Raw genomic sequence first — 27,403 nt, 5'->3', positions numbered from 1 at the left:
GGAATTCCTTCCGTAATTCTTTCTGGAAAAAACTTTTGGAATTATTTTTAAAATGCCTGCAAGAACTCTTCTTGGGATCCCTCCAGGAATTAACCCAAGATTTCTTTCAGGGTTTCCTGAGAAATTTCAGCGAATTCTTCAGTACTTCCTCTGAGATTTCTTCAGACACTGCTCCTGGAAATCCCTCAGAAATTGATCCTTGGATTTCTTCAGGAATTCTTCCTGAAAGTGCTCCAGATTTTTCTCGAGGGATTCCTCATAGCATTTTTGCAGGGAGTCCTCCAAGTATTCCTCTAGAGATTTCTCAAGTAATTTCTACAGGCATGTCTCCAGGAATTTCCTCAGAGGTTCCTTCAGGTTTTCCGCATGGGAATCCTTTACGGATTGCTATAGGAATTCCTCTAATCGTGGAGTCCTATAGGAATACCTCCAATCACTCAGGATTTCTTTCAGGAATTGATTAAGGAATTTCTCAAGAGGTTTCTTCAAAAATTTCTCCAGGAAGTCCTCCCAGAATTCTCCTAGAGAATCCTCCAGGAATTCATCCAGGGATTCCTTCAGGATTTCTTGCAGGGTTTGCTCCAGGCATTCATCCAGGAATATCTCCAGGGAGTCCTCCAGGAATTCCTCCTGGACTTCTTCCAGGTATTCCTGCAGGAATTCTAGACCAACACGTGAAAATGGCAGAACAAACATTGTACGCCTCAGCTTCTTCCGTCTCTCCTAGGCGTATTTTAATTGATTTGTGTAAGCTTATCCCGTTATCAGAAAGAGGTTAGTCAGCTCTACCTGTTATTGGTCCGATGTTGCATGAACAATAGGAATTCCGCTCAGGAGGACCTGGAGAAGCAGAAATTCGCATTGATTGTTACGACTTTTTCAAATGTTAGTCTAGAATTCCTTAAGGAATTCTTCCACGGATTCATCCAGGAATTCCACCAGAAATTTCTCTGGAAATTCATCTAGGGATTGCTATGGGAATTCTTCTTGAGGTCCCTCCCAGAATTCTTCTAAAGATTCCACCAGGAATTCATTCATGAATTTATCCAGGGATTGCTCCAGGCATTCGTACAGGAATTTCTCCAAGGATGCCTCCAGAAAATCTTAAATTTATTTCTTAAGAATTCCGTCAGACACATAAGATACTGCCGTGTGTCCTGCTCAACAGACTGCGACCTCGAGCAGTCCTTCATCGGCAAATACCAGGCTGGGTTTCGTGAGGACCGATAAACGACGGATCAAATGTTTAGCCTGCGGATGATCCTAGATATATTTCTGGAAAATAACTTGCAAACTCACCATCTGTTCATTGATTTCAAAGCAGCGTACGATTCAGTGAAAAAAATGAGCTTTGGCAGATAGTGTCAGAACATGGTTTTCCGGCGAAACTAGTTAGGTCGATACGCGCAGCGCTGGATGGATCAAAATCAAGAATTCGGATAGCAGACGAAGTGTCTACCTCGTTTGCGACCTTCGATGGATTGAAGCAGGGTGATGCTCTTTTAAATTAGCTGTTCAACATATTGATCTCATCGGCATCGATAGTAGGGCAGTGGAGGAAGCTTATGCTCATTTGAAAAGAGAGAAACAGCGTGGAAACTTAACTCTACCAAGACGAAGTACATGATAGCGGGTAGAGATAGAGGCAGCCCAAGTGGTGTTAGTGCTGAGGTAGTGATTGATGGGGGTGTTTTTGAGGTTGTTGAAAAATTTGTTTATCTTGGAACACTTGTGACATGTAACAACGACGTTTCCCTTGAAGTGAAAAGGCGTATTGCAGTTGCGGATTGCGTAACCAGCTTAGGTTCCGTAACTTGCAAACGCAATCGAAATACGCTCTATATGAGACGCTGATTCTTCCGGTTGCCCTCTACGGTTACGAGGTGTGGACGTTAAAGGTGGTAGACCGAAAAGCTTTCGGAGTTTTTGAGCGCTAAGTGCTGCGGACAATTCTCGGTTGGAAACAAGAAAATGAAGTCTGGCGCAGACGCATGAATTACGAGTTGTACCAAATGTATAAAGATGCGAATATTATAAAATGTATAAAATACAGCAGACTTCAGTGGGCTGGGCACGTAGTGTGAATGTCGGATGAAAGAATGGCGAAAACAATATTCAGCAGAAAACTAGGTACAGGTCGGTGACTTCGTGGGCGGTTGCGAACGCGCTGGCTGCACGCGGTTGAAGAAGATCTCCGATTCCTATACGTTTGGGGAAACTGGAAGAACATCTCCCAAGACTGACGAAGATGGTGCAGTAAAGTTACTTTGTAGCTAACAAGGTATCAAGGTAAGGTACTCCAGTCTGGAAGATATCACTGGAGGAATCTTTTAAAGAATTCCGGAATAAAACTCCGGAAGAATTCCGGAATAAAGTTCAGGAAAAAAAATCCGAGACGAATCGGGCGAGCAATCCCGAAATGAATACGGAGCGGAAATTTTGGAGTAATACCGGAAAGAATCTCTTAAATAATCACGGACACAAGCTATGAGAAATACTCACAGAAATCCATGTGGGAATACCGAGATGAAACCCCGAAACAATTCCTTTATTTGTTTTTAAAAACTAAATCCGGGAAGAAATCCCCAAGTAGCGAAGTTGTTCTGCACGACTTCATGTATCCCCTGTATGGCAAAATTAAGTCGTATATGAGTTGAACACGGTTGGCACGGTAAAGGATGGTTAAATTGTGCAATTCGGATCCCATCCCTAGTAGCACACTTGTTGTAAAGCCTGTATCCGCAATAATCGGGACACAGAAGAACGGCAGTAACTCTGTACTGAATCGATAAAAATTGGCCAAAACTTAACTGAGAACTCTTCAATGTATGTTAATTATTGGTGCAAAATTTCATAAAAATCGATGCATTACTTTTAAATGTGGATGAGAAACAAACAGACGTGGGTTTTAAGATTTTGTACAATCATGACCAATTTTCATTTGCATAATAGGTGGTTCTCTTCCGCTACAATTCAAAGTTCTGTGAGGATAATTATGAAATTTCGTAAGCAGTTATGATACTTATAGAGACACTCTCTTGCAAAATTTCATCAACTTTTATGAATTGGATTGGTATTTACTGCTGTTGATAGGGGTTAGTGTTAGTGAACATGTTTCATGTTTTTCGTGTGCGATATTTGCCCATTCATAACTTTTGAATGTCCCTGCCAATTTTAATGAAATTTTCACAGAAGGTAGTTGATTATGTGTGTATTATGCCTGCAAAATTTGATGATTATTGGTATAGAACTTTCAACAATATAATCGAAACAATAAGGGATGCTGACTTATTGTTCTCTGAGGGGCTAAAATCACGTTCAGCCCCATTGTATGTTTCGACTATAAAATTGCTGATAGTGCATCGATTTTGTTGAAATTTTTTCTATGTAAGTAAAGTAGATTGAGAGGTTTGTGTTCAAAATTTCAGCCATTTCCTTTATCAAATTCAAAAGTTACAGCGTTGACAAGCTAAACCAGGGGCTGTACAAAATTCAATTGCGCGCGTTCTACTGTTTCATTGCTACAAAAAAAAGTACTGCACCGATTCACATGAAATTTTGCAGGTGAAATTAACACATATTAAGATATTATCAGGCGAAGTTTGAGCAAATTTAATTTATCTATTGCAAAGTTACAGCTATATTTCTGTGTCCCGATTATTGCGGATACAGGCTTTACATCAGTTTGTGTGACTCTTATATGACCAAATTTGGTCATATAAGAGTTATATTGACTTTTCTAAAACATATGTGCTACTAGGGATTGTGATTCACTAGTCTCTGCCCAGTAGCTCCTCTCCTATCCATGTCTCCGCGTGGTACCGGCTGGAAATTATAAGCAACCTTAGGGAAGATCGGGTAACCAACCCCAGTGGGAACTTTGGTCGTAGGCTGACAGGGAAGGGGGAGATTGTTCCTGCAAACCTGAGCGCCTGTTCTCCAGAAGGAGTGGCTCAAAATTGCGTCTGATCCCCATGTTAGGGGCGGCTGATCAACGTCCAAATGCCAGGGAAGGACTCTAAGCTCAACTGTGCACTATGGTCCTTCGGAAAGTAGGGGTTTGGTGTCCGGCCTTATGAGCCAGCTGAAAAAAACCATTATAACGGAACATCAGCAACAGAATAATACGAACCGAGACCAACGGCAACGACCCCAGCGAACAAAAATTACTTGCGATTGGAGAAAATTCGGTACGTGGAACTGCCGATCTCTCAACTTCATTGGGAGCACCCGCATACTCGCCGATCTACTGAAGGGCCGCGGTTTCAGCATCGTAGCGCTGCAGGAGGTGTGTTGGACAGAATCCGTGGTGCGGACGTTTAGTGGTAATCATACCTTCTACGATCTATCAGAGCTGCAGCAACACAAGCAAGCTGAGAACAGCTTTCATCGTGATAGGTGATATGCAGAGGCGCGTGATCGGTTGGTGGCAGAATGTGCAGGTTGAGGATCATGGGCCGATTCTTCAACTTCTGCATAATAAACGTGCACAGCCCACACTCCGGATCCGGAAGCACTGATGATGACAAAGACGCATTTTACGCGCAGCTCGAACGCGAGTATGACCGCTGCCCAAGCCACGACGTCAAGATCATCATAAGAGATCTAAACGCTCAGATAGGCCAGGAGGAGAATTCAAATCAATGATTGAAAAGTTCAGCGCCCACCAGCAGACGAACGAAAACGGCCTACGACTTATTGATTTCGCCGCCTCCAAAAATATGGCCATACGTAGCACCTTTTTCCAACACAGCCTCCCTTATCGTTACACCTGGAGATCACCACAGCAGACGGAATCTCAAATCGACCACGTTCTGATTGACGGACGGCACTTCTCCGACATTATCGACGTCAGGACCTATCGTGACGCCAACATCGACTCCGACCACTACCTAGTGATGGTCACACTGACCCCAAAACTCCTGAACTTTTCCTGAAGCAATCCGAAATAATCCTGGGGAAAATCCGTGAGGAATTATGAAGGCATCCTGGGAGGAATTTCTGAAGGAATTCCTGAAGGAATCCCTAAAATGATCCCAGCATAAATCGATGAAGAAATCCCGGAAGAAATACCTGAAAAATTTTAGAGAGGAAATTCTGATATGCTGGGAGGAATCCTTGAAAGAACCCCTAGAAGAATAGTTGAAGAAATCCCAGGGAGAGTTCTGGGTAGAATACAGCGACGAATTCTAAAACAAATCCTGGAATTCCAAGAGGTTTCTCGGGAAGAATTACGAAATGAACATAATAACATCGAGATTACGCCGCAAAACTGAAATCACACAGAAATGTTTGAACAACGTACCTGAAACTGAATGATAGGCATTTGAACGCTGATGTCTCACGTAGTCGTACACATTCGTTCTTGCAGTCGAGTTCCGTATTAACTGATATTACTTTCTTGATAGCGGATGACAGCAGCTTAGCCGGTGATCCATAACCTAGATAACAAACTGTAGATGAGGAAAAATACGCATTAGTTCATAAATCTTTCTACAAACTCCCACCATCTACTAACATTTCTTCGCATGCTTATCGTCGATAATGGGTTGAATTTCGCAACCCTGCCCATAGCTGGCCCGTTCAAAAACATCAAATCCTTCGTCGAACACCAGATGGCGATCCTTGTCCATATCCCGGACGGGCCAATCCGACAGCTGGCAGTTATCGATCACCGAGTTGATGGAATGAGGCCCGAAGCTGTAGGTGAACGCTCGACACGTGAACTTGGACGCCCGGATGCACTCGAGTTCGCATTCACCGACCGATCGCACCGTGAGCGAGTCCCGTACGATTCCCTTGTAGAAGCGCGAGGAGTCGATCACCCGGATGAAGCATTCTGGTGGAATGGGAGAAGAGAAAGTATAAATATCCGATATCCTCATTGATCCCACACTGCAAAACTTACGTGCATTAACGTCCCGGATCGGTGGATGCGAGTCCGCTCGGCAAGCCCGCATATCGTCGGTCATCGCGTAGATATCATAGTCCCGGTCCGGTTCGACATCGGCGTAGAAGTCCAACAGTTGGTACGGTCGATCACAGAGTAGACAGTTGTCCCGCGAAATGGTAGAATACCGGTAGCTGAACGTCATGCAGCGGAAGCGTGACTCCGAGAAGCACATCCGTTCGCACTCGATCACCGTTGGGGTGTTCAGGGCGTACTTGACCACTCCCTTGTGCAGTCGGAAGCCTTCGCTCGATTTGACGGAACATTCATCGTGGCCTGGCCGTCGCGTCCACTGGGGACCGAAGTGTGCCCGATCGGGTCGATAGTCTGGAATGGCCAGGGCATTGGAGTCTTCATAGCTGTATTTGCGACCTCCGTAGCTAAGGATGGTGTTCTCCTCTGGGTTCCGTAACTCGAAGTAGTTGAAGCCTGGCCCATCGTAGCGTTTGACCTCGTTTCGTAGTCCCCAGTAGTCGGATGTGGATTTGTAGGCGTCGCCGCCACTGTGGCCGTAGGTTCCACCGTAGGTGCCCCAGTTCTTATGGGCATCTTGTCCAATGAGATACGGGATGAAGCTGCTTGGTTTTTCGGAGTGCGAGGTTGGTGGATATTGCGCTGGAGGGGATGGAGGTGGAACAGGATCGCGATCTTCGTATGGGTAACGTGGACGATTAATGTAAGGACGATCATCTTCTGGATAAGGATAGGAAGGTCGGAAGTAGTCGTTGCGATCATACTGTGACCCGCTTACGTATTGTGGGGGTTTGTAATGATCATGATCGATCGTTCCGTATCGGTCGATCTCACCACCAAAGCTAGGTTTGAATGGTGGTGGGACAGGTGGTGGGTAGTATCCCGATGCGTAGCGATCGTACTCCGGTCGAGTGAATGTCGGAGGTCGATACTTATCAATAGCTGTAATGGGTTTATAGCGATTTTCCTCGTAGGGAATCCGATCTTGAGGAGGGAACGGTTTGTAACTCTCGGCATGAGGTCGATACGTTGTAGGCCTAACATAATCGATCAGTGGCCGATATGGTTTCATACTGCAATCTTTACACCCATAGTTGGGACGACATGAATGAGTAGCGCTTCGGTCACGCTCGTAATAGTCGTAATCTGGATCACGGATCAAATTCGAGTCCCGCTGATGAGGACTTGAGTAGAGATCGATCTGGGACAAGGGCTGATCGATCAGTTCGCAATCTCCTTGGCCTCGCCCAGTAGGATCAAGTCTATTAGGAGAAAATTAGGTTAAACTGTTACGTTGATGCATCACCGACGCTAAAATCTTACCTGTAGTTGAACCCTTCGCATGGGAATCTTCGTTCATCACCGCATTCTCGTTGACAATCTTCCACACGTTCGCAAATCAGCGTTCGTCGTACCCATTGTGGGCCAACTCGTTTCCCTGCTAGCACTCTTCGGTAGCACGCTAGAATAGAGAAACAAGACGAATACGTTATTTAAGATTAGTAATTTCTTTGAGCATTGTCTGACAAATCTGGTTTGCTAAAACAATACATATGACGCGTTAACAAATTTGAATTAAAAGATAGTCATTGACGTTGACTTACAGCGGAGGTTCCCAAATAGCGGCCCACGGGCCCTTCGAATTTGTTATTAGAATGACTTTCAAGTTATAGTCTATTAGTTTGATGTTACGTGAATTTTTTAAATAATGCGAAAAATTTGTTTTTACGTTTATATAACATGTTCAATAAGGTATAGCATAGAAATCACGTTTATAAAGTTAGAATTTGCAGAACAAGTTACAGGTATACCTCGACTTACTGGACATATCAATTTTCAAAAGGTCTATACAATCGAATTTTACATGAAATCGATGCAAAATATTTTATTTTTATATAAATTATATACCAAAATGTACCATTTCGTATAAAAACTGCATGCAAAACTGAGTTTTCGATAAAAGACTCGGAGTTTTTGGCATATGTTAATAATTCTCGCTAAATAGCAAATAAATCACTATTTCGCTAGCTTGTTACGATCGAAATCTTTTGTCTCAAACAAATATGAATGGTTGATTCCAGCCAATATTTTGAGCAATGGACATTCACAATAAAGGAATTTTCATAAATTTATCAAAAAAATCCGAAAGTTCAGAAATTCATTCTTAAATGCCTCCGAGGATTTATTTATCCTGGAATTTCTTTACGAATTGCTTTAGAAATTTCTCCAGGGATTCCTACTAAAAATTTTCAAGGGGTTCCTGCATGTACTCCTCCAGAAGTGTCACAAAGAATTCTTTTACGAAATCTGGCAACAATTGCTTCACCAATTCTTTCATAATTTTTCACAAATCAGTTCAGAGAATGTTTGAGAAATTCGCCCAGGGATTACTTCAGAAATTCCTCTGGATATTTATTCCTGAATTTCTGTAGGCATTCGTTTTTTTATAATTTATTGCAGATTCCTTTGAAAAATCTACCAAAAATTTCTTCAGAATCTTCTAAAACATCTTTCTTAACAATATTCTTTCGGAAATTTGTCCGAGGATTCGGCCAAACTTCAACAAATCTTCCATGGATTCATTCGGAAAGGGATTTTCAGTTTATTCTACAAATTCCACAAAGAATTCTTTCAAAGCATCTTGCATGATTTACTTCAGAAATTCCTCTATATTTTTCTAAAAAATATCCATGAATTTGAATAGAAATTCCTCAAGGGATTCTCTCAAAAATTCAGAAATTTCTACACAGATTCCATTAAAATAACTTTCGGCGACGTCTTCAGAAAGTATTCCAGAGTTTTTCAGAAAATATTTCAAAAGTTCCTTAAAAAATTCGTACTGGAGTTACTTTGGAAATTCTTTTCCAAGTTTTTTACCAGTCTCACAGCAACTTCCAATTTCTTCAGAAATTCCACTAGTGATTTCTCCAGAAGTTTCACAAAGACTTGTGTAAGAAAGTTGTGTATGATTTTCTGCAGAAATTCCTCCAGGGGTTTGTTTAGGAAATCCCTCGGAGATTAATCCTATTTTTCTGGACTTTTCTAGATTTGTATTTTCGAAAAGTCTTTCGGAAGCATTTTCTGAAGCGATCTTCAAGGATTTATTCCAAAAACTTCTCCAGGGTTTGCTTTAGAAATTGCTCCAGGGATGTCCAGAAAATCATACGATTCAGTCAGAAAAGCTTTCACATTTTTTTTTTCTGGGGATTCCTCTAGACTTTAGAATGTATTCAAGAAATTTCTCCAAAAACTCCTTAAGAAAGTCTGGAATAGCTTCCAACAATGTTGCATGAAATCCTTTAGAAAATACTTCAAGAATTCCTTTCAAAAGTTCTTGCATAGATTGTTCCAGAAATTCGTCTACGAATTTCTTCAGATTTTTTTTTTTCATAGAGATCTCTCCAGAAAATTTTCAAAGCATTCATCTAGAAAACCTTCCACGAACTTTTTCAAAAATACTTCATGGATTTAAAATGATTCACGGATACATTAAGAATCAGAAACTCAAAACTCCTTCAAAATTTTCTCAAACTCATCTCTCTTTTCGGCTTAGATGCCAATCCACAACACACTCCTGTTTGTGCCCACTAACGACAAGTGCGAGCGAATTATTTATATGAAGCCGAGACTTACTCTCGCACTCCGCATACCTAGCCACCAGGCAGTTTGTTTTGCTGGTGTCTAATTAGTATGCGTCGAGAGCTCGGAATCCTTGGAGAAATTCGAGAGAAGAAATCCTTGGAGAAATTCTTTAAGAAATCTCTGAAGAAATTCCTGGAGTAATACCTGAAGGGGGAATTCTGGAGGAATGCCTGGAGAAACTTCTGAACAAATGCCTGGCGTAATTCCTGGAACAATTCTTGGATGAGACCCAGCAGGAATTCCTGGAGAAATTTCTTGTATGAATTCTTGGAGCAATCCGTGCTAAAACTCCTGGAGAAATCTCCAAAGGAATTCTGGGAGGAATTACTGGATAAATTTCTGAAAAAATCTCTTGAGATATTCCAGGAGGAATTCCTGGAACCCTTGGAAGAATTTCTGGAGGATTCCTTGGACGAATCTCTGGAGGAACTCCTGAAAAATTCCTGAAGGTATTCCTGGAGAATTTCGTGGAAGAATTTCTGAAGAAATGCCTGGCAGAATTCCTGACATAATTTCTGAAGGATGTTCAGGAGCAATTCCTGGAGAAACTCCTGGAGGAATTCCTGAAGAAATTCTTGGAATATTACCATATATTAATTTCAAGACCTCGATGTACATACCAAAGAAAACCATAATTTTGTGTGTCCAGCCCGGTACCCAATAATATTCATTACCGTGTATTTTTTTTCGTGTAAATTGCCTTTTGTGTTAATTATATTTAGTGTGTTACACCGATCTGACAGGAAAAAAGACTAAAAATAAATTTCGTAATGTGTACCGAGGATTGTTCACAATCTGCGAACTTGACTTCGGAAAAAATCCGACCATGACGCCACTGGTATTACTTAGAGAAATTCCTGGATAAAATCCTGGAGGAATGCCTAGATAAATCTCTGGAGGAATTCTTGAAAGAATTACTGGATGAATTTCTTGAGGAATCTCCAGAGGAATTCTGGGAGGTTTCTATTTTATTATCTGTTATTCTTCTATTTCTGAAAAAATCCATTGAGAAATTTTTGGAGGAATTCCTGAAGATATCCTCAAAGGAATTCCTGAAGGAATCCCTGTAGGAATTTCTGACATAATTTCTGAAGGACGTCCAGGAGCAATTCCTGGAGAAACTCCTGGAGGAATTCCTGAAGAAATTCTTGGAGTATTACCTGGAGAAGTTCCTGGATAAAATCCTGGAGGAACGCCTGGAGAAATTTCTAGAGGAATCTCTAGAAAATTTTTTGAAAGAATTACTGGACGCATTTCTAGAGGAATCTCCAGAGGAATTCTGAGAGGTTTCTATTTCTTTTTCTGTTACTCTTCTATTTCTGAAAAAATCCATTGAGAAATTTCTGGTGGAATTTCTAGCAGAATCTCTGGAGGAATTCCTGAAGATATCCTCAAAGGAATTCCTGAAGGAATCTCTGGAGGAATACTTAAAGAAATTTGTGGAAAAATCTCTGGAGGAATTCCTGGAGGAATACCTAGGGGAACCCCTGAAAAATTCCTGAAGATATTCCTGGAAGAATTTCTGAAGAAATTCCTAGAGAATTTCCTAGAAGAATCCTTGGAGGAACTTCTGGAGGATTTCCTGGAGGAATCTTCTGGAGAAATTCCTTCTGGAGAAATTCCTGAAGCAATTTCTGATGAAATCTCAGGAGAAGTTCCAAGAGAAATTCCTGGAGCATTTCCTGAAGATATTCCTGGGGTAATTCCTAGAGGCATTTTTGGAGGAGTTCCGGAAGAAATTCCTGGATAAAATCGTGGAGGAATTCCTAGAGGTATTCCTGTGGGAATTGCTGGACGAATCCATGATGAAATTCCTGGAGGAATCTCTAGAGGAATCCTTAAAAGAATTGCTTGATAAGTTACTAGAGGAATCTCCAGAGGAATTCTGGGAGATTTATATTATTTTCATAGTTCTGAAAAAAATCCTTGAGAAAATCCTAGAGGAATTTCTAGTGTAATTTTTCCTGGAGAAATCCTCGAGGATCCCTGGAGGAATCCCTGTAGAAATTTGTGAAGAAACCGCACGAGGAATCTCTAGAGAAATTTCTGGAGGAATACCTGTAAGAATCCCTGGAAAAATCCTGAAGATATTCCTGGCGAATTTCCTGGAAGAGATTCTAAAGAAATCCCTAGAGGATTTGCTGAAAGAATCCTTGGAGGAACTTCTGGAGGATTTCCTGGAGGAATCTTCGAAGGATTTCGGTGAAAATTGCTGGAGAAATTCGTGGAGAAATTCGTAGAGAAACCCCAGGAGGAATTACTGAAGCAATTCATGAAGGAATCTCAGGAGAAATTTCTGGAGAGACGCCTGAGGGAATCTCTGAAAAAATCCTGAGGGTAATCCTGGAGAATTTCCTGGAAAAATTTCTGAAAAAATCCCTAGAAGATTTTTCGGAAAAATTCCTAGAGAAATTGGTGACATATTTTCTGAAGGATGTCCAGGAGCAATTTCTGGATCATTTCCTAGAGAAATTGCCGGAGGAATTCCTGAAGAATTTCTAGAGAAATTTCTAGAGGAACTCTTGGAGAAATCCTCGAAGGAATTTCTGAAGGAATCCCTGGGAGAATCCTTGGAGAAATCACTGAAGATGTTCCGGGAGGAATTTTATGCGGAATTCCTTGAGAAATCCCTGCAGCAATTCCTGGAGGAAAATCTGGAAGAATTCTTGGTGGAATTCCTGAAAAATGCTAGAAGGTATTCCTACAGAAAATCCTGGAAGGATTTCAGAAGGAATCCCTGAAGGATTTCCATTTTTCCTGGATGCTGGATGAATTACTGACATAATTTATGACGGAATTCTTTAATTACTTCCTGGTGAAACTCCTGGAGGAATCTTTGAAGAAATTCGTGGGGGAATTTCTCGAGGAGACTTTGGAGAAATTCCTGGATGAAATCCTGAAGGAATGCCTGCATAGATTTCTGAAGGAAACCCAGGAAGACTTCCTGAAGCAGTTCCAGTAGAAACTCCTTGAAGAATTTGGATGAATTTCTGGAGGAGTCAAACAATTACTGGAGGAATATCTGGTGGAATTCCTGGAGGAATCGCTGAAAAATATTCCTGGAGAAATCTCTGCAAGCATCCAAGGAAGAATCCCTGAAAGAATGTGTGGAAAATTTTCTGGTAGAGTGCCTAGAAGAGTTCCTGATGGAATTCTTGGAGGATTCTCTGAAGTAATTCCTGAAAAAATCTTTAAAAGAATTCTTGTTGGAGTCTGAGAAAAAAAAAAGAAATCCTTGGAGGAAACGCTGGAAGATTTCTTGGATAAATTTCTGTAGGAATTGCTGGTGGAATTCTTGGAAGAATCGCGAAAGCAATCACTGGAGGAATCTCTGGAGGAATGCATGGAGGAAGTCCTGAAGAAATGCATTGAGGAAACTCTGAAAAAAAAATCTAGTAGGAATTCTTGATGGGATCCCTATTGGATATCCTAGAAAAATGCCTGTAGGATTTCCTGAAGGAATCCTAAGAAGAGTTCCTGGGAGAATCTTTGGAGGAATTTTTCAGAAGAAAAGGAAGCTGTTCCAGAAAGATTCACAGAAATAGTTCCCGAGTTAAGCCCTGCAGAAATTCTTGGAGGAATCCCTGAAGGTTGTCCTAGAAGAATGCCAGTAGGGATTAACGGAGGAATCTCTACACGCAAAAAAAAAATCCGCTCCTATATACGTGCACTCTCAGTCACGGCAACGGCAAACAAACGGGAACTACGCATAGCAACGATAACAACAATAAGAAACGTACACCGTGAACTAGATTTCACGTTTTCTAGAACGCCCATATTGACAGCTGGAACTAGTTCCAGTTCACGGTGTTTCTCATATTTGCGTTTGTTTGTTCACGTTTATCAGAACGGATTTCTGAGCGTGTAGAAAGCGAAAGCGATTCTTAGAGTAATTCCAAAGGGAATCCCTAAACAGTTCCCGTAGGAAGTACTGGATTGATTCCTGGAGGTCTTGAAAGAATTCCAAGACGAACTCCTGAAGGAATTCTAAAAAGTGTTCCTGGGAGCATCCTTTGAAGAATTTTTAAAATAATACTTGAAGTTGTTCCTGAAAGAATCACGGAAAGAATTCCCGGATAAATCCCTGGAGGAATTCTTGAAGGAAAACTTGGAGGAATTCTTCAAAAAATCCCATGAGGAATCTCGGAAGCAATCCCATGAGGATTTCCTTAAGAAATCCCAGAAAAGTTTTCTAACAAATTCCTTGAAGAATTTCCGTACGAAAAAACAATTTGAAATCCATGTCTGCAACAATTTTTGGACGAAAGAATGTTTTGTACAATGTTTTAAGGAACTCCTGGATTAATTTTTAGTTTATCTCTGGTAAAATTTCCTGTGGGGGTTTCTGGAAGATATTCCTGCTGAAATACTTCGAATAATTCCAGATTAAATTATTGGATCAATCACTAGTGGAATACTTGAAGGAATATATGGAGAAATCCCAGAAGAAATCTCTGAAGGAAAATTTACAGAAATACCTTAAAGAATTTCTGTCGACGGGAATCCCTGAAGAAATTCCTGGAGGAATTATCGAAAAAAGCACTGAAACAACTGCAACAATCACTGGTGGAACCTCTATAGACATCTTAGGAAAAATTCCCGGAAGGATGTCTGGTGAAACCCATAGAGGAATTCTTGAAAAATTCTCTGGGGTAATCCATGATGGAATCACTGAAGGAAGCTGCTATGAAAAAATTCCTGGAGGAATTCGCCGATGCATCCTTGCAGAAGTATCTACAAAAATATCTGAAGGAATCGTGGGATGAATTCTTGAAGCATTTCTTGGAACAACCCCTGAAACTACCGGAACCCTGTAGAATGCCAATGCAAGAATTCACGAAGGAGAAACTCCTGGAGAAGTCCTTTCTGGGATTTCTGAAAGAACCCCTGAGAAGTTCCTGAATAAATGCTCAAATGAATTTCTTACGGTGTCCTTGAAAGAATTCCTAAATAAATCCCAGGTATTTTGCTATTAGTATGACGTTTGTTTAAATTGAATTCTAGTGAAAATTGCTTGTTATTTGAGTAAAATTCTGAAGTGGTTCTCTGGGAGAAATGCTTGGCGAAATTTCCTGTGGTTCTCGAGTACAAAAGGTTTGATAATTGTAGATAAAAACCTTTATTATTAGAATAGTTTTTTTAGATATTATTTCTGGAACTCTGAATTATAGATAATTTTTAAGTTAGCACGATTTAAAAAAAATATATCTGAGGGCCAGGGGGGGCCCTTCCTCCCTCTGGCTGCGCCCATGTTTGTTGTGCATCACGTCGTCCTGCACCATCCGCAAGAAGTTTATGGAAGGATTCCAAAAGCAAGGCATATCTGAAACCATAAAGGAACTTCTCGAGAAATCCTTTGAAGAATTTATGCAGGATTCGTTGGAGAATATCCCTAATCAAACCCTGAAGGATTTGCTGAAGAAATCTGCAAAAGAAATACTGAAGGAACTTTTTGAACATTTTTTGGAAAATCCACGGAAGAAGTTCTAGAAGATTTTTTCATGTAATCGCTAGAGCAATTTCTGAATAAATATCTAGGGCAATTTTTGTAGGAATCCTAAAATAAATTGCTGTGAGAATCCCTGAAGGAGTGTCTGTAGAAATTTGTAAAGCAATCCAGGTTTTTTTAGGGCAATTATTTATGAATTATCTTGTGGAATCTCTTGTGGTGTTTCTGAAGGAATCGCTGAGGTATTTCTAAATCAAATTTTGAAAAAAAAAAGATTTTTCGAAAGAAACTGTTGAAATTTCTGAAGGAATCTTTGGAGAAATTTCCGATGGAATCTCTGGAAAGATTTGTGATAGAAATTTGTGAAGAATTTATGAAATACAACCGAAATAATTTCTAAAGAAATTTCTGAACGATTTTCTAAAGGAATCCTTAGACTAAATGCCAAATGAATTTCTGGAGGAATTTCTGTACCTAGAAATTCATGGGAAAATTTCTGGAAAAATTCACAATTCACAATTCTCTCAAATAACTTTTTATGACGTTTTCCCAGGAATTTTCTGAATAAATGTCTAGAGCAGTTTCTAAACGAATTTACAAAAAAAATCCTTGCAAAAATTTCTGAAGGAATCCCTTGAATATATCTTTTCTTTGAAGGAAATTCTGAAGAATCCCCTGAAGAAGACCCAGCCATAGTATGCCTCTGTTGTTCTGTTTCTGTTTTTCTTCATCATTTACCTTTGTTGGTGAGGAATGTATAAGACTTTCAAAGAATGCCTAACGTCAAACTCCTGAATGCCATTATCAGCTTAAGAACCTCTGGCATAAAGTGACGACAGATTCATTTACGAAAAGTGAGCCAGGTCAGGTTAACAGCTATGGAATTCACGGCCAAGATCACGGATCTTGACTTAGTAGTGCGGCTGGAGCTTAACCGCACCAAAAAAAAAACGCACTTAGCTCAGTGTGCAACACGCCCATTGTTTCGAAAATGAGCTGCGAATTTTGTCGGCTGAAAAGATTTCCCCTAAACGATTACAACTACCGGTGTTGTACCTAGACTAACTTCACACCATAAAGCGCGCATGATCATCGCCATGTGCTGCAGCTCGTGTGCCGCCCAGATTCCACTTGCTCGCTCTTTGATGGCTGTTGTGCTGAATCTAATTTCAATGTTTTATGAGGTCGCCGTGGTGAACGGTCTCTCCACGATTAGTCAGTCTTTTTGGTGTGCAGCCGAAAAACGGAAATTTAGAGGTGACTTTTTGGGGTGAAGCTACCCATGACGAACAACCAGGAAGGAAGATGCTGAGGGCAGACACTCGGTTTCCGGATCTATCCTGGTGGTGAACAAATTCTTCTATCATTTGGGAATGAGAAAACCTGCACTGACTAATTCCTAGCTAATTGAAGATTTATTGATGATATTTTTTAGAAATTTAGTAACGAATGATTTTATCCTCCACTGGAAATGTGTTTCAAAAACATTGTTAATTTGAGAAAAAGTAGTTCAATTTTCCTAAGCTACTGATTTTTATCAAGCTTTGATTGTTTGTGGTATTTCTTTTTTTTTGTCTATCACTTAGTATTCTTTTGTTTTCTTTCAATTATATTTATTGTGTATTTTTTTTTTAATTTTTCCATATCTTCTTTTTCATTATATTTTTAATTACTCACCTTTTTCAATTTTTGTTTTTTTAAATAATCAGTCAATGATAGTTATCTTATTTGCACTGACATTTCTTACAAATTCTTAGTCCTTTTTTAATTATTTCAGATGTATTGAAAGCAAACCGATAAAGTTTTCTTTCAATAAGTGCTTGTCAATTTTGCAGCTGATTTTTTCAACGAAATTAGGCACATCAGGAAACATTCGTCACTTCAGCTTGCAGCGCTGAATCTATGCTTTTCGCATCAACTGCTGCATATTTTCCGATTCACGCATCGATTGGCGCGAAAAGATCGTGATCATTGTTGTTTGTGCAATAACTAACTATTCATCTTGTTGGGGTCTACGGCTCCGCTTTAGTGGGTGGAAGAAGAGAAGAAAACTCCACCTTGCGCAAGATTCTCGTCGAAACGGTTGCATTCGTAGCGTGCATGCATAGCCTAGCTGCATTATTCTTCTAGTCGGCACCCATCGTTGCCACCCTGCTGCAGGCTAGACATGAATATAGTGTAGAACTTGAAAAGCGTTTAGTCTCTAGATCAGCTCAGCGGAGCATGTCAGCTCTTCTGGGGGGCACTTTTTTGACAGCACCTGTATAGCTGCATTCTAAGGCGGTTTGTATTTTGGCAGGTTTTGGCACACTTGAACACAATGGAAGAATGGGTAGGAACTGACGTGAGCTTTACTATTACTTTAGAGCTTTTAGTAGAACTTGTTACTTCAGACTCTAGTTTAATTTAAAAACACTTCACTAATACTTTACTTTTGCAAAAGAAAATAAAAAATGAATAACTCTTTTAAAGAAAAACTAGAAAGGACGAGCAAATTCCTTTTAATTCTACTACTGTGCTTATCTTCGGACAGATAGGCCTATTTCGTCTGTGACTTACAGACTTCTTCAGTGTCAGTCGAGCACTTGACACTGAAGAAGTCTGTAAGTCACAGACGAAATAGGCCTATCTGTCCGAAGATAAGCACAGTAGTAGAATTAAAAGGAATTTGCTCGTCCTTTCTAGTTTTTCTTTAAAAGAGTTATTCATTTTTTATTTTCTTTTGCAAAAGTAAAGTATTAGTGAAGTGTTTTTAAATTAAACTAGAGTCTGAACTGACGTGAGCTTGAAATGGAAAGAATAGATTAAAGGTTTTCCTAATGCTGAATTCCCCCTGTTGTGTTCTGATGTTTGTTCAATCAGAGACAAGACGGATTTTTGAATACAGATTTGTGTTTGTGTTGTGTAGACCAATGCACTACATGTTTTAAAATGATTGTCAAGATCAAATATTAGAGTGAATTATTTGGGAAAATGTTCATAGATGATTTTATTAGATATTTTGAGACCTTCATATATCACTATTGAGGTATCTAGGATTTTATTTGTCATGTGGTGTCTGGGGGATGCCAGTTTTTGTGGCTTCCAGTTATTTTTGTGTAAGGAAAAACCGATCCGTTCGCGATTTCTTAGTAACATTATATCGGAAAGAATAATTTTTGAGAAATTTGAAACGTAGAAATGGTTTAACAATTCCACTGTTATGCCTCAAATTAGTGAGAACAGTAGTTTTAATCCATGAAAGATAATGACAACGTGTCCAGCTGGAGCCTGCACAGACTAAACTTTATATTTATAATTAAACTTATTATATTTCAGCCCTTTTTTCCGATTTGCAACATATTTGACCCTACGCATTTTTCAGCATTCTGGATTAATGTGAAATGATTACAATGTCTATTGGACCACATTTGTATATTAAAGGATCAACACATCATGATACAAAGAACGTTATAAATGCACGAATTAAAAACATTACAAATTGACACAGCACAACACAGAACGCAAATATGCCCTGTTATCCAGATGGATAACACCTTCCGATCACAGGATGACAAGGTTTCATTTATTATTGCTTGAAAACAATCATGTGTACATTATTATACTTTTTCAGGGCAGTTGTGACAAGTATTAAAGACATAAAATCAGGATAAATATATACATTTTAGGCTTAAACGCATGTTAATAGCGATAACTTTTTTATTATCTAAAAACTACCACGTAAATATGTTTTTTTTTTTTATCAGTATTAACTCTTAAAGGATGTGGACAACTTTTTCGCATAGTTTTACTTACAGCTTTTGACCCAGTAGGTGGATTTTTAAAACCAAAATGTTTTTATTAAGAGGAATAGTTATGCTAACATATGCATATATGGAGATTATGTTATGCCGGATCATTTTGGAGATATAGCTGCAAATGTAGTGTACACCATTTGTTCTTCACTCGATTCCGCGTTTTATATCTATGTACATGTTATATATTTCAATGGAAATTGCACAATATTATTCGTTTGGGTTGGGGCTGTTAGATAGAAATGTCTTATGTCCTTTTACAGCTGTAACATAGATCTCCAGGTTATCCAAAACGTCCAGAAGTTTTGAACTTAGTCTACTGAATACAAATAGTTGTGTTTACTTTTTAAATCAATTGAGCTTGATGAATTGCATTCAAATATACAGTTTGAAACATGAAATGGTGGTAGTCATGACCTGGTGATGTTCTAGGCAACTTTAAATAGCTCTGGAGTTCTGCCTTACAGCCTTTACCTGTAATAGTATATCAAACTAATGTATGAATGTCAGAACTGATTTCATTAGATCCATACATCAGAGTATGAAAGACTAACTTCACATCAATGGTAATACATTAGGCCATCCAAATCATTCTGGAGTTAAGGCTTTTATATCTACATCCGTAATAACGCATCGGGTGCATTTCAAACTTTGTATAGTGCGTTTTGGTAGTCATATAACATCAGTTGAATCATATTATACTTGTATACACATCATAGAGGCATCCTGAATCATCCGAACTATTCTGAAGTTGAGAAAAATGGTTTGAGTTTGAAATGGCATATCGACAGAAGTGCACAAACATCAGAGTTTCCTCACGAGCACGGTTGTAGAGCTTGAAGGTCTTCATTCCAGAATATTTTGGATGACCTAGATCACCAGGTGGATGTGGCTAAATTAGAATTGTACTCTGAAGTTCTAGGTAAGAGTACCGTTATATTCCGCGAGCATTCGCTACAATAAAAATACCCAAAGATATTGCGACCCATACATTGGGGTCCATTTATATGCCAGTGAACACCCAACTAGCAACACTTAGAGATACTCGTAATATTATAAGGTGCAACAGGCACAATCGTGAAAGAATTTAGACTGAAGAGAAACAAGAGTAGAGCCTGTAGAACTTGAAGGTCCTAATTCGATAATAGTTTGGAAAGCCTGGAATAACTTATGAATGAAACAAAAGCATTAATAAAAACATTATAGAGGTTTTTTCAGCAGTATAGACTACATTCCACGATTTTTTTGTTACAATTCAAGCATGATACAATATGTAGATATCGTAACCCAAACTTCAAAGTGTATTGGAGGCCATTTGTATTTCACGGAATGTCCAACTACCACAATATCAAGTTACTCGTAGCATTGCGAGGTCTAATGGACATCAACCTGACTATATTTCTCGAAAAGAGTGAACACAAATGATGGTAGATGTTGTAGATCTTAAGAAAATGAATGCCACACTAGTTTGGATGACCTAGAATTTTTAAGGGGTGCTAGTACCGTAGATCATGTTATGTGATCATTAATCGTGTATAAAATTTGGTTTAGAATGTTAGATTTATGACACAAATTTCGGAGTACTTCGGAGCCTTAGAATAGCTCTGGGATCAAAACTTCAACAGACTATAATGGGTAAATACATTGCATGTCAAGGATCAGTGAAAACTATTGATGAGTAGCAAAACGATGAAATTTGAGCAAAAACATGTACAATTTACAAAAAAAAGCATTTATTAGCATAAATATTCTCCTTGAATATAAAAATGACCCTAGGCTAAAACAAAGAAGATATTGCATTTTTACCAAAAAAGATCGTCCCGGTTGTTTACCGGTTAACCATTAAAATACGTTGACTGTTTTATTTCTGCAACAAGTTAAGATTGATCTTCTTTCTACACGACGAATAACATAAAAATATTAGTTCTTTCTTTGAAAGCGAGTAAAGCTGTGGGTCCCGATATATTCTAGCCTAGGGTAGTAAAACTTTTTGTACAAAAATAACGAGAAGTCCTACGAATGTCATCCATATGTTAAATGATAGCTAAGTTTCCATACTTTACATGAAAAATATAGAAACGGAGCCAAAACTACTTTTTTTTTTAAATTTATTACAGCGTGTGCCAATGATAGGAACCCTGTACCAGTTATGGTTACATTTTTTACTTCGGTTCCTTTTCGCACTATTTGCATGTATGTATTTCTTATGGAATCAGCCATAACTGGTATACTATGGCGAAAAAGAGTGCAAGGAGGCCGAAATGTTAAGGAAAATGATTTATTTCTACCATAATTTGAGCAAAATGTGGAGTTCAAATGAGTGCAACCATCTGTTGTTCACAATTTTTTTCTTGTTGATTAACATCGTTAAGGGTGAACATAGCGTTGGACAATTTTGAATTGATGTTCGCAACATCGATGTTTTCGTTCCGATTAATCGATTTTATGAATCGATGTTGATGTCCCACGAAATCGACCGAATCGATTTTTTACATTCGATTTTTCTTTCGATTCAAAAATAAATATATAGGGTATTGGTTCCCTTATTAAGCATGTGGCTCCCATTTTCATGCTACGAAAAACAAGGAATTGAAGCGCTGTTTGTTTTGTATCATATTTTTGTATTTTTTGTTAGAAGTGAGCACGCATGAAAACAAAAAGAACGGAATCAATCGGTGCCGTAATCGCTTGTTTTCGAATAGGATGAACATGGGAGCGTGAGATTACTGATGGCACACATACCCTATATTTTTTTAGAATGCCCTATAGAATTTAACCATTAATAAAATGTACATAAAATGTAGTCTAAATGAATCTTTCTCAGGATTCTAAAGGAATCCTCCTTATGGTCTAGAGTGTCCCTTTCAGGGTTCTAGCGCATCCTTCTCAGGATTCTAGGTCAGTTCATCTCTGGATTCCGAACGTTTTTTTTTTTGAGATTCCCTCTCAGGATTCTAGATGAATTTCACTTAATAATGTGGAGGATCCCTCTGGGGCAATCTCTTTCAGGATTCTAATGAGATGATTTTCAATACTGCAGGAGAATTTCTCTCAGGATTCTAGGAGCATCGCTCCTAAGACTCTGGAAGAATCCGCCAGGGAGTTCTGGGAATATCCGTCTAAGCATTCTGGGAGAATCCCGAGGAAAATCTTCACTCAGGATTTTGAGGCAATCCGGAGAATTCATCTCGGTTATCTGAGGAAATCCCTCAGGATTCTGGAAGAATTCTTATAAAAGATTCTGAGAGAATCCATCTCAGAAAACTGGAGTAATCCCTCCCAGGATTCTAGGGAAATCATTAATAGAATTTAGGGAGAATTCCTATTGGAAGAGTCTTTTCCTCTTTTATAGAATAAGGTCTCTCAGAATGCTGGTGTGATAATTTTCAGCATTTTGAAGAAATCTCTCACAGAATTTTAGAGGAATTTTCACAGTTATGGAAGAGTCCCTTTAAAAATTCTCTTGAAACTTTTTTCAGCAGTATTATATCAGAAACCTAGGAAATCTCTTGATTCTAAGGGAATTCATTTCTGGATTTTGGGGTATTTCCTACCAGGCTTTCCTACCAAGGGTGAAATCCTCCTCAGGATTCTAAGAATTTTCTGGATGATCTGGGTTGATTCCTCTAAGCAATGATGCATATAATCATCTCACGAATGCTCAATCAACTTATCAATCGTATTTTTATCGCTTGCGATTGAATTGTCCACTGCTCAGCGATGACCAGAGGCAAAGAGGTGGCAAAACGAACATGATGTAACTACAGACGATTTTGCACACATCTGTTAGTGCCGCCACATGCTCACCCGAATAGCCGAACAACGCCGATTAGTTTTTTTTTAGAAGCTAGGCACGAACGCTCGACACGCACACAGCAGCAACATTCGCATGTACCGACACCACACCAATAACGTTTCCAACCTACGATGCTTCGCTATAAGCTGATCGAGAAGCATCGGAAGCAATGAAAAGACAGGCTTGGCTGGAACGCAACAGCTCAACGGCAAAAAGGAGCAGCCAACAATGTTGATCAGCGTCGAGTCGGTTCGTGTGCTATTCGTACGGGAGGTTGGTTTGATAAAGCGAGGAAGGCTAAAAACGTGTTCGTTATCGAGAGCGAATCGTATCATTTCGTGAATGTTTTCACCAAATAGCAAGCTTGCCTCTAAAGATTCTGGAAGACCCTCACTTAGAATCCCACTCAAATTCAGAGAAAATCTTTCTCAGCATTCTCAGGAGCTCCTCCCAGGGTTTTGTAGAATCCCTCGCATATATTTTGTGATTTCTCTTAGGTTTCGGATGAAATTCTTCTCAGCATTCTACGAGAATCCCAGTAGAATTCTGTTTCTGTATTCTGAAGCAGTTGCTCTCAGAAATCCCTTTCAAGATTCTGGGAGAGTTCCTCTTAGTAATCAGGGAAAATCCCATTACAAGATTATGTGAAGATTCTCTTGAGATTTCGGTGTAATAATTTAAAGTATTCTAAAGGAATCAGCTCAGAACTCTGGGGGCCAACCCCTATGAGGAGTTTTGGTGAGTCCTTTCAAAGATTTTGGGGAAAAGTATTTCAGGAATCTGCGGTAATATTTCTGTTTTATGTAGGAACACCTCTCAGAATTCGAGAATCCTTATCAAGATGCTGGAGTAGTCTATTCTAGAAATTTTCCGTAATTCCATCCAGGATCAGATTTTCGGAAAAATCCTTCTTAGGTTTCTAGACATATTGCTCTTAAGAATCTGGAAGAATCCCTCATGTGATCCCTCTCAAAATTCTGGGAAACTCACACGTAGAGTTCTGGGGAATACCTTTCGGGATTCTGGCAGAATTATTCTCAGCTTTCTGAAGGATTCTACCCAGGATTTTAGGGGAATTCTTTAAAAATGCTAAAAAGGATTCTGGAGGAATTCTTCTCAGGGTTCTGGGGAAATCCTATGTATCTCCCTGAATTCTGTGAGAGTATATCTCAGGTTTTTTTGGCAATCCCGCCCAGTATTTTGATCAAGCCTTTCTCAGGATATTGGAGTAATCCTTCTTAGGGTTCTAATTAGATTCGATCTATCTAATAAAAACGATTTGAATTTTCTTGAAATGTTTTGTTTTCCATATGAAAATCCGTTTTTATTCAATATAATTTTATGCGTTGATTTTTTCGCTATATTTTGTTCTGAGCACTTTTAGAGCATCCAAAAACTCACAATATTGTCGAAGACACCAACCTTGTATCTCATCGATTTTAAGAGTTACAACTGATTTTCTATGTAAAAAACCGTATTTTTTAAATTCAATAAAAAGTTTCAAACAAAAAAGGTACTCACAATTGTTTCACCATCAATAGAACAGAGTACGATATTTTCAATGCAATTCGGCGATTAAAAATCCATTTGCTCCTTTTTGAGATATGACTTTTTGAAAAAAAGTGATTTTTTGAAGAAAAAAAAACAATATCTTTTTAACTATGAGAGGTAAAACATTGATCTCTTTGGAAAATATGGGTCATTGATAGTACTAAAAGTGCTCGGAACAAAGTTTTTACGAGAAACGAATGGATTAAAAGTTATTGAAAGAAAACTGAATTTCATGGATCACCCTAACATGATTCTTTAAAAAAATATAAGTTAGGAACCATAAGAGACAGAATAATGGTTTCTTCGGCAAACTTACTCCAAATAAGTTCTTTTACAACTTTGTAGAACATTTTGTAAGCGTACATAAAACTATTAAAAAGCAGATGTTTGGATCAGCTAAACTACAGGGACAACCCTAATTTCACAATGATGAGAAAAAAGGTCGAAAAATATGAAGAAACTTTCCCAAAGACATCATGTATCTAAACTTAAGGTTTAGGCACAAACATTTTTGTCTTCGTAAAAGCGGCTCTGGACCCATTATTGTGCACTGGTTGTTAGGTGTGTTGTCCGTTGTCTCGTGTATGTAATGTTCAGTCTGTACAGTAAGGTGGCCTACACTTATATGAAAAACAAAAATTTCGAAAAATGCCAAGTCTTACCTCCTCAATCAGTTGTTTTGGACTCCCAGAAGTAACGTTCAAAATTTGAGCAAAATCGGTTGAGCTTAAGGGGGCGCTCAAAACGCTTGAAGTTTGTATGGGAAAACGTGGTCAAATGTATGCAGGAATTTTAAGTTTTCGAATTTTGCCGCTAGGTGGCGCTGTAAGCGTTCAATAATCAATCCCTTTGGTATTATTGTAGGTGACTATATGCCAAACAACTTTGTCGAAGACCGCAAAGTGATCCAACGTCTGTGAAAAAAGTTATACCCTAGGAAAAGTGAGGATAAACTTTATTGTTATTTTTCCAATACACGTAAAGGAATAATATCAATAATGAAATCTCAATACTTTGCCTCACTTTGCCTAGGGTATAACTTTTTTCACAGCCGTCGGATCACTTCGCGGTCTTCGACAAAGTTCTCTAGCATATAGTCACCTACAATAATACCAAAGGGTTTGATTATTGAACACTTACAGTGCCACCTAGCGGCAAAATTCGAAAACTTAAAATTTCAGCATACATTTGGCCAAGTTTTCCCATACAAACTTCAAGCGTTTTGAGCGCCCCCTTAGGCTCAACCGATTTTGCTCAAATTTTGAACGTAGATTCTGGGAGTCCAAAACAACTGATTTAGGAGATAAGACTTGGTAATTTTCTAAATTTTTGTTTTTCATATAAGTGTGGGCCACCCTACTGTACAGCCTCTGGCTGAAGACGGTGTAGTGTCTTTTTTTTTAATCTGTCGTTCAGAATACAGGATGCATTTTCAGCATTCTGAAGAAATCTCTCATAATTCTAGAGAAACTCCTTTCAGTATTCTTGAGGAGTCTCTCTAAAGATTCTGAGGAAATTTATCTCAGTACTATATGGGAATACTTTTCAGAGTTCTGGGGAATATCAGGATCTCAGGATTTTTCTTTCAATTCAGAAATATTAAATTTCATTTATTTTCTAGAATTCACAACGTGATATCCATTTTGAATCAGAGTCCCAAAATATTCGATGTGCTGATTCAAATTTTGATATTGAATTTATTTAGACAAATAAAACGAACGATGAACTTGAACTACAAGCAGCAAACGAATCATATTATAGATTGGTAATATTTTATAATATCGAATCGATGTGAAAACATCGATTCAAAGTATTCGATTAAATCGGTGAATCGATTCTGCTGATCCAATTTGAATCGATTCACGAAAATCGATGTCTCAGACAGATTTGCCCATTGCTTGAACATTAACTGTGGCGAATAATTGGTACTACAACCATAATTGGAACACTTACCCTAACACTTTTTTTTCGGTTGTAAGCATATTCTACGATCGATTTATATTTTTCTATAATAACAACATAATTAATGAGTTGTTGGCGGAAATTAAAGTGCAATATTCGCCAACGTCAATGTTTCATGTCTTAAACTTTAAGAAAATGCCGTTAAATGAGCGGTGAATGGCGACCTCACGGTATTTATATCACATATTTTGAAAGCTGCTCCTTAACCCTTCTTGTGCCTTAGGGTAAATTTTGACCCAAACCGTGAACTATGTCAGCGAGCCGTTTTCAACGTGATGCATGCATTAGGAAGGTTAAAATATGCAATGACTTCGTAGAACATAAATATTTGTTTTCACATTTCAGTTCTCGCTGAAAATAGCATCGCACATGTTTTTGGTATTTCTAACCACTATGCATAATGACGATTCAACTGTCCCTATTTAAGAAAATGAACTTTTTCCAACTTCGCTTTCTCATTAGCAATTCTGCAGTTATGTATTGAAATTTTCCATGTTTATAGTAATAACATTTCGTATTTTCATATTACAGCATTCTAGTGTTTTGCAGACAATACCTTTGGCGTCTTCCACGATGATTATAGTTGATTGCACACTTGTAGATGCTAGCAGTAATAATTGCACTATTTTAAGCCACATTGTTATAACTACACTAGTCTATCACAGACTTCAGCAAGAATCTTCGCTAGTTAATTACTCTTTCACTATCCAAGTCAGGCTCCAAATTCCAACGCACTCCCGAAGATATTTTTCCATCCGTTCATCTCAGTGGCTCTTCATTACTATGTACTGAATTTCTGACCGAAGATTCACTGATCACCAACTAGAACCACATGTGGGTCACTGCATTGACCGAAGCACAGATTGTCGTCAATTCTATTGCACAAAACTGAATTGGCTTACAACGGTCGGTGGCCCTTATCTACGATCACAAATCATCATCGTCGTCGACATCATTAAGTTATCAATTGCCTGCACAAAAACGATGGCATAAATTGCCCCGACCGCACACACCACAATGGTCACATTAGACTCCACATTAACCGGCAATACCACGTGTTTACACGCTCGGTTAGGGCACACTGACGTCCATTGTATGGTTTTATAGATTGTATGACCGATGATCGTGCGTTTTTAAACTTTTTTCGCGGTTCCCAATTACAGCAGTTTAACCAAATTGTTCGCCAATAATCACGCCCGAATACGACTTTCCACGCGAACCTTCGTCCTACTCAACCGATCGATCAATAGCAACTGGAAGCGCCCATATGCAAAGTGGAAACTTTT

General features: G+C 38.9%; 1 protein-coding gene across 1 annotated transcript in view; it reads right to left on the bottom strand.

Moving 5' to 3' along the window:
- The window catches only part of LOC109417771 (uncharacterized), a 132,763-nt gene that overhangs the window by 17,694 nt on the left and 87,666 nt on the right, over nucleotides 1–27,403 (bottom strand). The window contains exons 5-8 of the mRNA XM_062850336.1: nucleotides 7,247–7,385; nucleotides 5,909–7,185; nucleotides 5,519–5,839; nucleotides 5,306–5,453 (exon numbers count right to left, since the gene is read on the bottom strand). Coding sequence (XP_062706320.1) covers nucleotides 5,306–5,453; nucleotides 5,519–5,839; nucleotides 5,909–7,185; nucleotides 7,247–7,385 — 1,885 coding nt within the window. The remainder of the gene's footprint in view (nucleotides 1–5,305; nucleotides 5,454–5,518; nucleotides 5,840–5,908; nucleotides 7,186–7,246; nucleotides 7,386–27,403) is intronic.

Source organism: Aedes albopictus, chromosome 2, assembly GCF_035046485.1.
Source record: "Aedes albopictus strain Foshan chromosome 2, AalbF5, whole genome shotgun sequence".
NCBI lineage: Eukaryota > Metazoa > Arthropoda > Insecta > Diptera > Culicidae > Aedes > Aedes albopictus.
The sequence above is the reverse complement of the archived record's forward strand: the minus strand, read 5'-3'. Positions and strand labels throughout refer to the sequence as shown.